The 13902-nt window shown below is 42.0% G+C and overlaps 1 protein-coding gene across 4 annotated transcripts in view; it reads left to right on the top strand.

Annotated features, from left to right (window-relative positions):
* Positions 1-13902, top strand: part of FNDC3B (fibronectin type III domain containing 3B) — a 360494-nt gene that overhangs the window by 306537 nt on the left and 40055 nt on the right. For all 4 annotated transcript variants that reach the window (XM_054983393.1, XM_054983396.1, XM_054983395.1 and 1 more), the window contains one exon: positions 4793-5005. In XM_054983393.1, the coding sequence (XP_054839368.1) occupies positions 4793-5005 (213 nt within the window). The remainder of the gene's footprint in view (positions 1-4792; positions 5006-13902) is intronic.

Genomic DNA, 13902 nt, shown 5'->3' with positions numbered 1-13902 from the left:
CAGAAACAATAATCTGATGATGACCTTCACACAGATGGGATCCTGTTTCTGAAAGACTCTCAGTTTGGTGCTTTGCTGAAAACCATGGCTTGGATCTTACACTGCAGAAGAGAAATTGCACTACATAAGTGCTTACTTTCCTACCTGCCTCTTTCCACTTCTGCCCCTCCCCATTATGCCTCCTTGGGTCTGTAGGTGGGTGGGTGGGGGAATATTCAGAAGGTTACTTAGAATCTAGTCCCATTTTTGGTAGGATTGGACATGTGCCTAGGGTTGCCAGATGGGGTCCAGCTGAATACCGAAACCCAGGGCAAGGCAGAGGACTTATCTTTTGCGTGTGCACACACTGTGCTTACTCTCCCAGTTTGGCATGACATCAGTGTAGGAAGTGATGTCATCATTCTGACTCTCCTCCACTTCCAGGTGCTGCCCCTAGGCAGCGCCGCATAGCCAAAAGAGGCCACCCAGCCCCCTGGGCTGGCTGGCCGCTTCTGGGCAGTGCTGTGCAGCCACAGGAGGCCACTTGGGTGCCCAGGCTGGCGGGTCATTTTCCTGGCCCAGCAACAGTGCCATACAGCAGTGCAGGAGTCTGTGCAGCTAGACCAAGCAACCAATGTGGGAGGGGCTGGACCAGATGTCCAGTATTTGGGAGATTTTTTCCCCCAGACAGACCCCCAAAATACCGGACTGTCCGGGCCAAAGCCAGACACCTGGCAACACTACGTCTGCCTGTGGAGGTGGACAAAAGTGGCCAACTTTAGTCATATTTCTATTGCACCTTTCCTGCATGGAGCACAACACCCTTCCATTTTGATTTTGCTCCATATACTTAGACCTATTTTCCAAAGGCAACTAGAGCTTTCCTTTTGATGCCACTTCTTCTCCAGACATCTGGGACAAAGGCAGGGACAGCCATGTTCAGTGGTAGAGACATGCTGTAATAGCAGTAATCAGAATAACTAATATGAAAAGCCTGCTTCCCTCCAACGCAATCATGCAGAGAGCTTGACTTGAACACTTCACAGCTTGCATTTACCATGATACTCGAATACTGATGAATTGGCAATTGATTACTCTATACGAACCAATATTTTAAGCCTTGGTTTATTTGCAGTTCTGGATCAAAGTTTTGTGGCATTTGTTTGTTTAGAAAATTTATATGCTGTCTCTTCAGAGACCAACATGAGGTGGCTCACATATTAAAAAGTACAATGAATTCCTAAAATAGCATTAAAATATGCCATAAAATTACAGTATGAAAGCTATTAAAACTGCAAAATAAAAACAAGCTAGAGCCTAAACATGGCATAAACTTTCAGCAGCTTAAAATGATATTCATAAAACTATCCTCAGGTTAATGGGTGTGTTATGTGCCGTCAAGTTGCCTACAACCTATAGCAACCCTATGAATGAAAGTCCTTCAAAACTTTATAACAGCTCCAAATAGATGGAACCCCTCAGTTAAAAGATAAAATGCTGGTGGGGAAGAGTTCCAGAGGCAAGGTGGGAACATACCTCCAGCGGTTCCCAAGTCTATAGTTTTGTTAATTGCCCTTCCCCAAGCTCAGGGGCCCCAAATCTTGTCAAACAAGTTGGGACATTTGGAATTTTGAGAGCAAGTAATGGTCATCAAAAGAACATGGTTGCCACGGAGTAGGTAGGACCGATCACGGAATGTAGTGAGGTTCCACAAAATGTTAGGCGATTCCAAGCCAAGCATCTTCTTATCATGGAGACAGCTGTTTCCGAATGGGTGCTCTCTGTGCACACACAATGGTGATGCCCCTCTCAAGCACGCCCAACTCCAGTGAGGCAAGGGAACTAAAAGGCAGGCTCTTTGCTCTGATGAGGTTATGCTCTGAGAAAAGAGCACGTGGGCACCCAGAAACATATCATCAGGTGCCATGCCACAGCACACACAGGCACCTGATGACACGTTTCTTGGTCCCACTTGTTAAAAGATCTCTGTCCTTTCCCCCACATTCTCTGCCTTCCTGGTTATTTCCAATTCATGTGTACTTTCAGGAACTCTTCCCCTGCCTTCTCAGACCTCTTTTTTACCTCAGCAAACACACCCTGAGTTCTCTCTACCCCCTGCTGGTTGCAACCCACTTGGTTGCCGAGGTTACAGCCGGATTGTCTCCAGCTGATTCTGCCTGTATGTTGCAACATTAAACACCATCTGTGTGCTGAGGATATATGATAAGGGCATGTAGAGATGAACTTTTGGTAGCTGTTTCAGAACTATTGTGGAAGGAAAGGGCTGAAATCAAAAGGCAGTTTTGGGCTCCAGTAAGCATTATTTACTTCATTCACATACCCTTGCTTTTAACGGCATTCAGTCCCATGATGTATTGAACAATTAGAAGCTACATTTGTGAACGAAATAAACAGCACCCCAAGCATGACTGGCACCATTTGGAGTTGAAAATTTTAATTTATTTCAAGTTTTCTATATTATTCTGCCCTTCTTTCCAAGGAACTCAGGGCAGAGTACATGGTTACCCCATCCCTGCACATACTGTTCTTCTTAGAACCACCCCATGATAGCGATTAGGCCGATAGTGATGGGTCCAAGGTCACTCTCAGTGAGTTATATGGCTGAGCATGGATTGAAAAATATAAGAATTAATAATAAAAACAATAGTGTTGTAGATAATGAGATGAGAAATGTCTACCCTTACCCTGTGCCAACTCATAATGACTCAGATCACAAAACTTCACAGATCTCTCAGTCTCCATCTACATCAACTGGTTGATGATAACTTTGCCTGTGGTCTGTTCCCCCCCTGCATCGCTTCCATTTGTTTTTGAGGTTCACGTCAAACTGTTGATAACTATTTGTTTTTCTGGCATATCTTTAACCAAAAGAACAAACAACCTTTTATTTTTTCAAAGCAGAGAATGACAGTCTATTGCAGAGTAAATGTGTATATCCTACAGAGTAACACAGTGTGCTTGGTAGGGTTGCTAACTCTAGCCTAGGAAATTCCTGGAGATTTGGGGGTGATACCTCTGGAGGGGTAATTTGGGGAGTGATTTCACCTAAAATCAATAGTATACCATAGTCTGACCTCTGAAGTTGCCATTTTCTCCAGGGAGAGCTGATCTCTGTAGTCAGGAGATCAGTCGCATCTTAGAGACCAACAAGATTTTCAGAGTGTAAGCTTTTGAGAGTCAAAGCTCCCTTCTTTGACTCTCCAAAGCTTATACCCTGAAAATCTTGTTCGTCTCTAAGGTGCATTTTTTAAAAAAAGAGACATTTTCTTTCTCCACTAGGTATTTGCCTATTGTTTCTACTGTTTTGATTTAACAGATTTCCAAAGCAGATGCTTGGCTTCTCTGTGCCAGTAGTGCTTTAAATAATGTAATATAATTGCATTGAGCTTCAAGATGAATATTTCCAAGCTTTCCTGAGTACAGTGAAGTTTTTTTTTTTAAAGTTTGCAATCTTAAAACTGTTTGCAATCTGGTTTCTTTTGCCTTGTTTTTAAGCATTGATATTTTAGAAATAGTTTGAAGCTGAGATACAAAGGCCACGGATTCAAAGGCCAACTCCCCAAATGATGGGAATGAACAGGTTTCCCTAGGGTGAAAGCACAGACCTTCTTTAGGTAGGTATGTGCTGTCAAGTCATAACCAACTTATGGCAAAGTCAGCAGGCGGCTTTCAAGGCCAGTGATAAGCAACAGTGGTTTACCATTTCCTGCCTCCAGAGTCATAGTTGATGGTCCCCCATCCAAGCAGTGGCGCTGCCTTAGCTTTTCAGATCTGACAAGATTGGGCTCTACAGTGTTGCCTTCCCTCCCAAAAGCCTCATGTAGATATATTTAAATGGCCATTTTCTTGGCAAGTGTGTGGAAGTCGCGACCAGGAAAAGAATGGAATCTTATTTCCATGTATTTTGCCCCTTCCTCCTGCCTGGTAGGGTTGCCAAGCTTTTGAGATCATGAGAACTCTTCATCAGGCTGAGTGTTACAAAATCAAAAATTTTCTGAGGGGAGGGGGGAGAGTGGATGTTTCAAGCCATGGTCTTAAGACTTTGTGGGGTTGCCAACCTCCAGGTGGAGCCTGGTGATCTCCCAGAATTAAAACTGATCTCCGGATTACAGGCATAAATTCCCATGGGGAAAGTGGATGCTTTGGAGGGTGGGCTCTGTAGCATTATACCCTGCTGAGGCCCCTCTCCAAACCCTGCCCTCTCCAAGTTCCATCCCCAAAATCTCCAGGAATTTCTCAGCCCAGAGTTAACAATTCTTCTGCCTGGGCAAGACTCACTCATTGGTTTTGGCCTGTCAATAAGAATGCAGTGGCTGGCTGGTTAAACTGATTTGATTTAATTAGGTAGAAATCTGTTAACCCATGACAATGAAATTTTGAAATTTTATAAGGTCAAGTTTGTAATTGCTTCTCTTTATATTAGAGTTGCAATTTCATTTCACTTGAAATTTATGCTGCGTCTTTGGTAATCAGTATTATGTTGTTTTAGGTGACTACTCTTTATATTTTATTTTAATATTTTATATTCATTTTTAACAATTACTTGTTCTTTTTGCTGTAAACTACCTTATAAATCAAAGATTGAAAAGCGGTATGCAAACATTATAAGCAAATAAATCATGAATTAGAATACAAGCATTCTCTTTAATGTAGAAATCCTTAATTAGCTATTGTTGGAAATATAGTGAATCTTGCTTTAATCACGAAAAGGAAAAAAGAAAATCAGTGGATTTAACAACTGTGTTTAATGTCTTTTTTAAAAAATGCTTTCTTTTTTAATTTTAAACCATAGGATTCGGATTCAGGCAGTCAATGACATCGGCGCTGGACCTTTCAGCCACTTCATTAAGGCAAAGACCAGGCCGCTGCCTCCCTTACCTCCTCGGCTAGAGTGTACTGCAGCTGGTCCTCAAAGCCTGAAGCTGAAGTGGGGGGAGAGCACCTCCAGACAGCATGCCACCGATGACATGGTCTACATCTTACAGATAGAGGACAGGAATAAGAGGTGAGAGAAAGGGTCTGTTGCCGCTATCCTGCTGAAGTACAGCTTCGTGTGTTCTGCTTAATTAACATCTATTCACAGGTGTTTGGGTGAAAAGGGTAGTTGATTTTTTGTTTAATAGCTTGATCCTTTGGGTGTGCATTTTTCTGCTGGAGAGGACCACAGCTAATTGCAAACTGGCACACAGGATTGTTCCAGTATCTGGAGGCGACCTGTTGAATTTTGCATTGCTGTACCAGTATATATCCTGTATTTCTATGGCAGTGTGTGTGTTGTTAATGTTTGACATTGTAGCCAGTTGCATTCTACTGCATAAAACCATTTCTGATAGCAGCTTTATGAGCGCTTACTGCACAGTTAAGCACAAAAGCTGGATGTGGTGGAGTCGGGGAGGGGGTCTGCCACCAAGACCCCATTTTTATTTTACCACCCATATTGCCACCTATAATAATCCCCAAAGCTGCACAGTTCAGATAAACAGCTGATTATGTGACAAAACAATTCTTGAGCTGTGCTGCTTAAAGAAGAATTTCCTAATCCCCATATTTTCCTTTTTTTAAAAAAAACCTTTCCACATAGAAGTGTTGATTGTCAGCAAGAAGAATTATCTTTGGCAAACTGGCTCTCTCTGTGTAATGAGTTTTATTTCCCGTACCACTTAGAGAGCTTCATTCTCAACCTGTAGTCTGAAGTGGTACAGTCCGGGAACAGTTTTATCATGTGTGAAGAATTGTTCACCAAGGCCAAGCATTGAATGAATGGGTGTCAGCACAATCTCCATATGGCTGGCACATATTGAAAGCAGTGGTTGAACATCCACGAAACTGGAGAAAACATAATATAACAGGAATAGGTGATAATACTTGTCTAGCGTATCTTTAACAAATTGGGGAAACGCACTGCCTTTGCTTTTGCGACCGGTCCTACTCTGTAGTGAAGATGATTTTTGGTCTTCTGGACACCCTCTTTATCCACAGACATAACCAGGAGTCCACAAATGTGCTGGGTAGTTTGCCATTGTTTAAAAAAAAAAAACGTTGATAGTTCCCATACTTCCTCCAAGCAGAGAGGGCAGATGAACATCCCGAAGCTGGTGTTAACTTCAGAAAACACTGGAAAACAGCACTCTGGCTTGCTGTTTTCTAACCTTTTTGGAACTCAGCATGAGGGTCTGGAAATTCCTTTCTCCTTCTATGGGCTTGGGAGGAAGGTGGAGAAATGTCTTTGTTGACTTCCGGCTCAGATGCAGCATGCCATCTTGTCACTCTCCAAGACTCTCCTGGGTTCAGCATGTTGGTGTAAGCCCACACACCTCCCCTGTGCCCAGCTCAGAGCGAGGCAGAAGGACAGGATTTGGCCCTGGTCTTGTGACTTCAGTGGTGCTTGGAGTATGATGTCACACAGCCTAGGTTTCCGCTAACTACTAAGTTCAGAGTTCAGAGACCTTTGCCAGTCCAAATAGTAAACGTTGCTGGATATTTTTCGAGTTGTAACCTATTCTGTCTATAAGAACTGCAGCCAGATCCATTGTGAGAATAAATAATGTACTTACATTTTTTTTTCAAGTTATGGCCAGTTCACTAACACTCCTTCTCAAAGCCAGTGCATAGCAGCCTGTTGTAGAGTAAACAAATAAAGAATTCAGCAAGCAGAGATGAGCCTTCAGCAGTATGAAGTGGGTGTAGGGACAGATTCGAGCAGTGGAGGGGCCATGGCTCAGTAGCAGAGCGTCTGCTTTGCATGCAGAAGGTCCCAAGTTCAGTCCCTGGCATCTCCAGTTAAAAGGACCAGGCAGTCAGTGCAGTAAAAGACCTCCACCTGAGACCCTGAGTAGGCAATGCTGACCTTGATGGACCAATGATCTGATTCAGTATATGGTAGCTTCCCTGTTGATCCCTGTTGAAAGAGCAGAGATATGCGAAGCCACAAGCATGTTTCCATTTCTGTCTGTGAAGTGTTGAGAGGAAATTTGTAGAACTTCACCAGCAGACTATCTGGTTCCAAAAAGCTATGCCTGCAAGTCTACGTGAGTGCATGCACGCATGTGTGAGCGCATGTGTGCACATGCTTAAAAGCAGGTAATACGTTGCCATCTTTTAAACCAGCCTGTCCAATCAAACCTAAGCCATGTTGTTTTTCTTCTCAAGAAACACCAAGGGATGTTAAATGAATATAAATGCCCCTTGGCAACAGTGACTAATAAAACAGTTGCTTAGTTGCACAGCCATGCCTGTATGATCCCTGCAGATAAATGTAATTGAACAAAATACAATGACTCTTTATACCTGGCAAGCGCTCTTATTTGCCTGCACTTTAAGTTGTTGCTAAAAACAATTGTTAAAAAAAGGCAACTGTATGAAGATCTTGGATTTGTATAAGAACATACGGAAGAACGTTGCTGGATCATTCCGAAAGTCCCATCAGGTCCAACATCCTGTTTCCAGCAGAGGCCAGGCAGATGCATCTGGATAGCACAGGGACAGTATCACTCCAGTCTTGACCTATGCGCAAAGGCTCCCAATCTGTTTCCTGGCACAATTCAGGATGCTGGTATTATGCTTTAAAGTCTTATATGGCTCGAAATCAACATACCTGACAGACCACCTACTCTCTTATGAAGCTACCCAACCACCATGGTCATCTTCGGAGGCCCCCCTATGTGGTCATCTTGGGTTCCCCCCTCTTCTAAGATTAGGCAGGTAACAACCAGGAAGAGAGGGCCTTCTCAGTCATGGAACTCTGGAACTCCCTCCCCAGGGAGACTTGTCTATCCCCTTCTGTTGCCATCTTCCACCATAGGCTGAAGACTTTTTTGTTTTGTTTGGTATTCCCTCAGTGATCCTTCCTGCCTGATGTTTAATTGTTTTTATGTTTGTGCGTGTTTTCATTTTGGTTTTAATTGCTTTAATGATGTGTTTTTGTTGATGGTAATGGTTTTTTGAAATGTGATTTTATTATGTATGCTCTTAATTTGTTAGCAGCCTTGGTGGCCCTTGTGAGGGTAGAAGGGTGCAGTGTAAAATTTGTAAATAAATAAATAAATATTTCATAAGGGCAGGCACAAGGGCAATTTGTGTTTGTCTCTAGTACCCCGCATCCAGAACTATACTGCCTCTAAATGCAGAGATTCCATTTAGCTATGAAAACAAATACGGAGTCTTATACCCAATTGCATACCTACAGTACATAAGAGAAGCCCCAACTTTTTTTTACAAGAAAAACAAAGATTCTTTTCCTGTCAGTTGTTTCTGAAATTTAGGGCAGGTCTCCTCTTTTCAACTGTGAACTGCCTTCACTGTTCTCCCCAATAACCTAGGCAGTGTAATTGTGCAAGGTGTCAGTAGATTAGCAAGCATTTTAAGGATGCTACATTTCCCAAGTATCCTGCTGGGGGGATAGGAGAATGGATTATTACTGAAATTTATGCACTTTTTTTAAAATGTGCATAAACGTTTTTAAAATTTTATGTTGAACAGAGTAGCATCTCTGCAAATGTTCTTTATTTGTTACACATGTCCAGCCCTTTCCCCAAGGAGGTCAGAATGTTTGGGGTATTTTTAATTAAACAACCATATCCAAGGTCACCAACATGTTGAGTGGGGATTTGGGCTTGCAAATCCAGCATCTATTCCCAACTCCGGTACGTTCTAGATGCAAATGTTGACTAGCAGCTGGAATTCTAGTATCTCTTCTATTGTCCTTGGGTGTTAACTTCTGGTCGAATGTTATTATTGTTGTTGTTGTTGTAATTAAAGATGTGCACTTGGAAAAAGTGGATTTTGGGGAGGGAGTAAATAACAGTATACAATGGTATTCAAATCCCCTGCTACCATTTCAGGATTCATGTTTAAGTTTTTTCAGGATTCTGGAATTATTCAAGTTCTATTATCCACTATGGGGGAATTGGGGAGGGGGCTGTAGTGGCTGTTTTTCAACCAAGTGGCACCAAAATTGCAGGGGAGATAGTGCCGACTAAAGATCACCCACCAAGTTTCAAGCAAATTGAATCACGGGGTCAAATTATATAGGCCCCTTAACAAGGTACCCGAGCCATCATACTTGCAGGGGTATGGACTGGAAGGAAAAAATGGCCTGGAAAAGGGCTCCAGTCCTGCAAAGGAGGGAATGAGGGAGAAGGAGCCAGACAGATCCACAGCATTGCCTAGCCTTGCACCTGGCTCATGCTGGCTGTGAGCTGCCATTCCTGGGCTGGGCAAGACTCAAACCAGCTGTGAGCCACCATTCCCAGGCTGTGTAAGACTTGCACTGGCTACAAGCTACTGTCCCCAGGCAAGGCAAGACTCATGATGGTGGCAGTCTTCTTTCTTGCTGTTCAGGAAACTGGTTAAAGGGGGGAAAACAGACATGGAATCCTTAAAATGCCGGCCCTGGATATTCCCGAATATTTCTGGAAATGTATGCAACCCAAATCCTGGAATTCCTAAGAATTCCAAATATGACTCTTGATAACCAAAAATACTGATAAGGTATTTTTCAGGTATATATTCAGACCAGGTATATATTTGGACCAGCTGTATCTGAGCACACATCCCTAGTTGTAATATTGCAGAACTAATCATTTGGGGAAGGTGCCAACTTACTGGTTCTTTATACAGAACGATTCACTGGGCTCTGCAGCACGTATGTATGCTAACACACAAATCCTTTTACCTCAGAATAAAACAGCGATTATGTAGCTATATATGTAATATTTCTGAAATATTAAAAATAAGAAAATAACAACAGTAAATGCCCTTAAATTATGTTGAACATCTGAAGCCTTCTTATATTGAGTCAAGCCATTGGTACATCTGTCACGACTGGTCTTCTTAACTTTTCAGATTTTTTCCCAGCTCTACAACCTGTATTGGTTTGGCTGTTGTTTTTAAAAAACTGGCAGGCCTAGCGGTTGAACCTGGGTTCTTCTGAATGTGAAGTATGTGTTCTACCTCTGAAATATGGTCTTTCCTTCTTGATGTCTTCGTAACTTTATATTTGAATAGATTCCATAGCAGCCCTTTGAATCTTGCTCCCCTCCTTCCTGAAATGGCACCCCACCAATAAGATTGCTGGTCATCTGAAGAAGCTTACACCCTGAAAATATTATTGGTCTCTAAAGTGCTGCTGAACTCAAATACTGCTGTTCTACTGCAGACCAGCATGGCTTCCCACCTGAAACCATCCTTCTGTATAGTAGATGCTTCATCAAGAAAACAGATCAAATACTGTTTCCATAAGGCACTTTGGCAATGTGAGTGTGCAGCAAATAACCAAGCCATGGGTCTCCATTTGTTCTTGACTATATAAAATGACCAAATTCGCATTTCTTATATTGTCCAAGGCCGGAGAACGTTAGTTGTTGTAGATTTTCCGGGCTGTCTAGCCATGGTCTTGGCATTGTAGTTCTTGAAGTTTCTGTGGAGATGTTAGCAGGTAATTTATATCTACTCACCTTCCTGAGTAGATACAAATTACCCACCTTCCTGAGTAGATACAAATTACCTGCTAACATCTTCTCCACACATTGACACTGAGAGATCTCTGTCTTTTGGTTCTACACCTCTGAAGATGCCAGTCACAGCTGCTGGCGAAATGTCAGGAACTACAATGCCAAGACCATGGCCATATAGCGCGGAAAATCTACAACTAACAGCATTTCTTGTTTCAACTTTGTGCTGGCTTCTGCGGAAATGAGATGTTGGAATCCCCAGAAACACTGAGAAATCTGTGTTGTATATATCCTCTTGACAAGTGAGGCTGCTGCACAGGAAGCTATTTAACCTGTAATAACGCAGAAGGACAAATGTTTTCAGAACACAGTAGGGTTACTTTAAACAAAAAACTCAGGTCAAACAAATTAACCTTGTTACATCACTGTCAGTTTTTTGATGACAGTCATTAGCCTTCAATTCTGTGCCTTTTCCAGGAACTCTGAAAGTGTTTCCAAGAACCAATGATGAAATGATATAATTAAGTAGTGTGCTAATTATGGATCACTCTGCCTGTTACTTCAGACTGTCTTTGAGTATTTGGCAGAGAAGATTTCTATCTATAACCACCAGCTTACCAACTAAAAGGAGTAAAATGGAGAGTTGTAGGTTAAGGCTGTTATAGCTGAGAAAAAGAGGAAGAACCAAATTTAATTCATTTTCAAGCTGGTTTATCCATCCATGAAAATATAGACAGTTTTCACAAAATTATTTATGCCCTCCAACCAACAGTTCTCAGCTCTTTTACAGAACTACAGCTTCCTAAGTTATTTGAAGAAAGCTTTGTTGAAACAGCTTGACACATTAACATTTTGAGTGTAGGTATTCCTTGTTCTCTGGCATTCCTTACCTGCCCCATTAGAGTTGAGTTTCAACCTTTAGGGGAAGCTTCTTATTTAGGGGCTGCTTGGGCCAGTATACAGTGGATCCATTTGGGACAGGAGTGTATTAAGGAGAGGAACTGAGTGAGATTGTGTGGAAAAGCTGATTTAATCCAACACGTTTTTTGCTCGTGGAAAGATAGTTTTACACCTCCCACTAGGATGTAGCTCTAGATAAGTGAAACTTAATCCAACAATGTACTTCTCCTTGTCTAAGAGGTTGCACAGATAGAAAGCTGCCACAGAAAATATCTATATAGAACTGCATGAACTCTTGCCATCGGTGTTTTTGCATGGAAGAGGGCTAGTGACTTTTTTTCCTTCTCTTTTGAGTCCCATCAACCAGGAGAGGTGTGACAGAAAATTTTCAGTAAGTAAAAGTGGCTCCCACTTAGAGTTATTTGGAGTCAATTCACTGTGATTCTTATGTAATACCTCTGAAACTGCATCTAGAACAGAAAATATGTTTCCACATTGATTTAAGCAGTTTTTAAAATATACCTTTCCATACTATTCTATCATGTTACTACTTTAATTAATGGTAAGCTGTGATATGAATGAAGTATTCTCTTGCAGTTACTTTATAAGTCAAACATTAGTCATATTGAAGCAGTGGTAAGATAAATAAATCCCACTAAAGCTGAGTGCTTTTAAATCCCATTCCTTTCAGTGTGAGAATTAATCATAGACTTAAGCAGAAGCCAGACTGAGACAGAGCCAGGAAATCTGTTGCATCTCAAAGCTGTGGAGCTGATCCATTACTGCCAGCCCAACCACCCAGATCAGGCACGACAGATCTGAAGCTAGATCTGCAGATAGTCAAGAGGAGACTTGTTTAGCAGCGATTTTACAGTAGTTTCCTTAGGAGCGGACGGCATTTCTCTGCCCCACAAAGATGTGGCAATGACCATCAAAATTGAATTTAGCAGCCTCCCTCTATAAACCGTCACAAGACAGATATGGGCCACATAGGGACAGACAATGCCTAAGTATTTTGTCTACATTCTCAGTTGTTTTTAAATGAAATTCATCCAAAATGAACAGATAAGTATAAAAAGGTAAAGGCAAGCACCAAGTCATCACTGACCCATGGGGGATGTCGCATTTTCTTGGCAGCCTTTTTACAGGGTGGTTTACCATTGCCTTCCCCAGTCATCTACACTTTACCCCCAGAAAACTGCGTACTCATTTTGCTGACCTCGGAAGGATGGAAGGCTGAGTCAACCCTGAGCCGGCTGTGTGAACCCAGTTTCCACTAGGATTGAACTCAGGTCTTGAGCAGAGCTTGGTACTGCAGCTTACCACTCTGCACTACAGGGTTCTTCGATCATATAAGAAAAGGCTTTAATTTGCCTTTGCAAATTAATTTGTAGGCATTTGCCGTGGGTGTGGCTAGCATTTTTTTTGCTAAGGCACCTGTGGGTCTTGCTGGAATACAGTCTCGGGAGACAGAACAGTAGCATCTCATAATTCCTCCAGTCAGTTTGAAGCAGGAGGCATATGTCATTTTTTTTCTTTTTGCTGAAAACTACTAATGTATTGCATCCTAAAGTCAGTGCTGCTGTGCTAAAACTGATGTTAAGTTAGCAGTGCAAATGCAGCCATCTCAGGAACTGCTTGTAAACTGCTTTTACAGTAAAGCAAAACTGACAATTCTTTGCAAGATGGATAATGAAGCAGCAATTTCAAATAGTGAGTGATTCCGCACACGTTGGATAATTCACTTTCAATGCACTTTATCAATCGTTTGAGGTGGATTTTTTGTTCCACACACACGAAAAAATCCATTCCAAATGATCTATAAAGAGGATTGGAAGTGCATTATCCAACATGTGCGGAATCACTCAATATGATACTAGAGCGTGAGATTGGAAGGTAGATGGCTCTCTGGTCCACTCCAGTTCCCCTTCTGTATGACCCAGAAACTTCTCTTCGAGGACTGACGAGAGCAGTTCTTGCTCATAGATATTGTCAGAGGTGTTGTATAATCTTGTAAAACTCCCTAATGATATAAAAGTGCCTGCAGCTCTGCACAAGCACCGTATTTGTAGTAATCATGTTGTGTTTTACCAGTGTAAAATAAAAATAATGGAGATCGTGCTTCTTGAAACATTACAAACACTTTACTTGATTGTAGGCATTTTGATCTGTTTAACTGCCTCATTATTTGGAGAAATATTTCCGTCTGAAGAACTAGAAAATGAATCAGTCATCATCCTGCAACATATTATTTGAGCAGCTACATAAAACACGCTCGATGCAAATAAACTATGTTATTTTGGCCCAAGCATTTCTCTCCGTTGGAAACCCAGCATCAGCAATGGTCGCGTTTGTTCAGTTAAGGACGTGTGTATTCCGTCAAGTTAAATTTTTAAAAGCTGTGGACTCTTCAGTGAGTTCTACAAGCCATCCCTGTGGCCAGAAGCAGAACGGCACTGCATGACTTGCAAGCCTTTCGTTAAACGGCTTCAAATATGATTTGAGGAGGAAGGAAGGAAAGGGAACAAGTTGCAGTCGTCCTTTTGCTAGG

This window comes from Eublepharis macularius, chromosome 6 (genome assembly GCF_028583425.1).
Source record: "Eublepharis macularius isolate TG4126 chromosome 6, MPM_Emac_v1.0, whole genome shotgun sequence".
Classification (NCBI taxonomy): Eukaryota; Metazoa; Chordata; class Lepidosauria; order Squamata; family Eublepharidae; genus Eublepharis; species Eublepharis macularius.
This window is presented reverse-complemented; position numbering and strand designations above follow the sequence as displayed.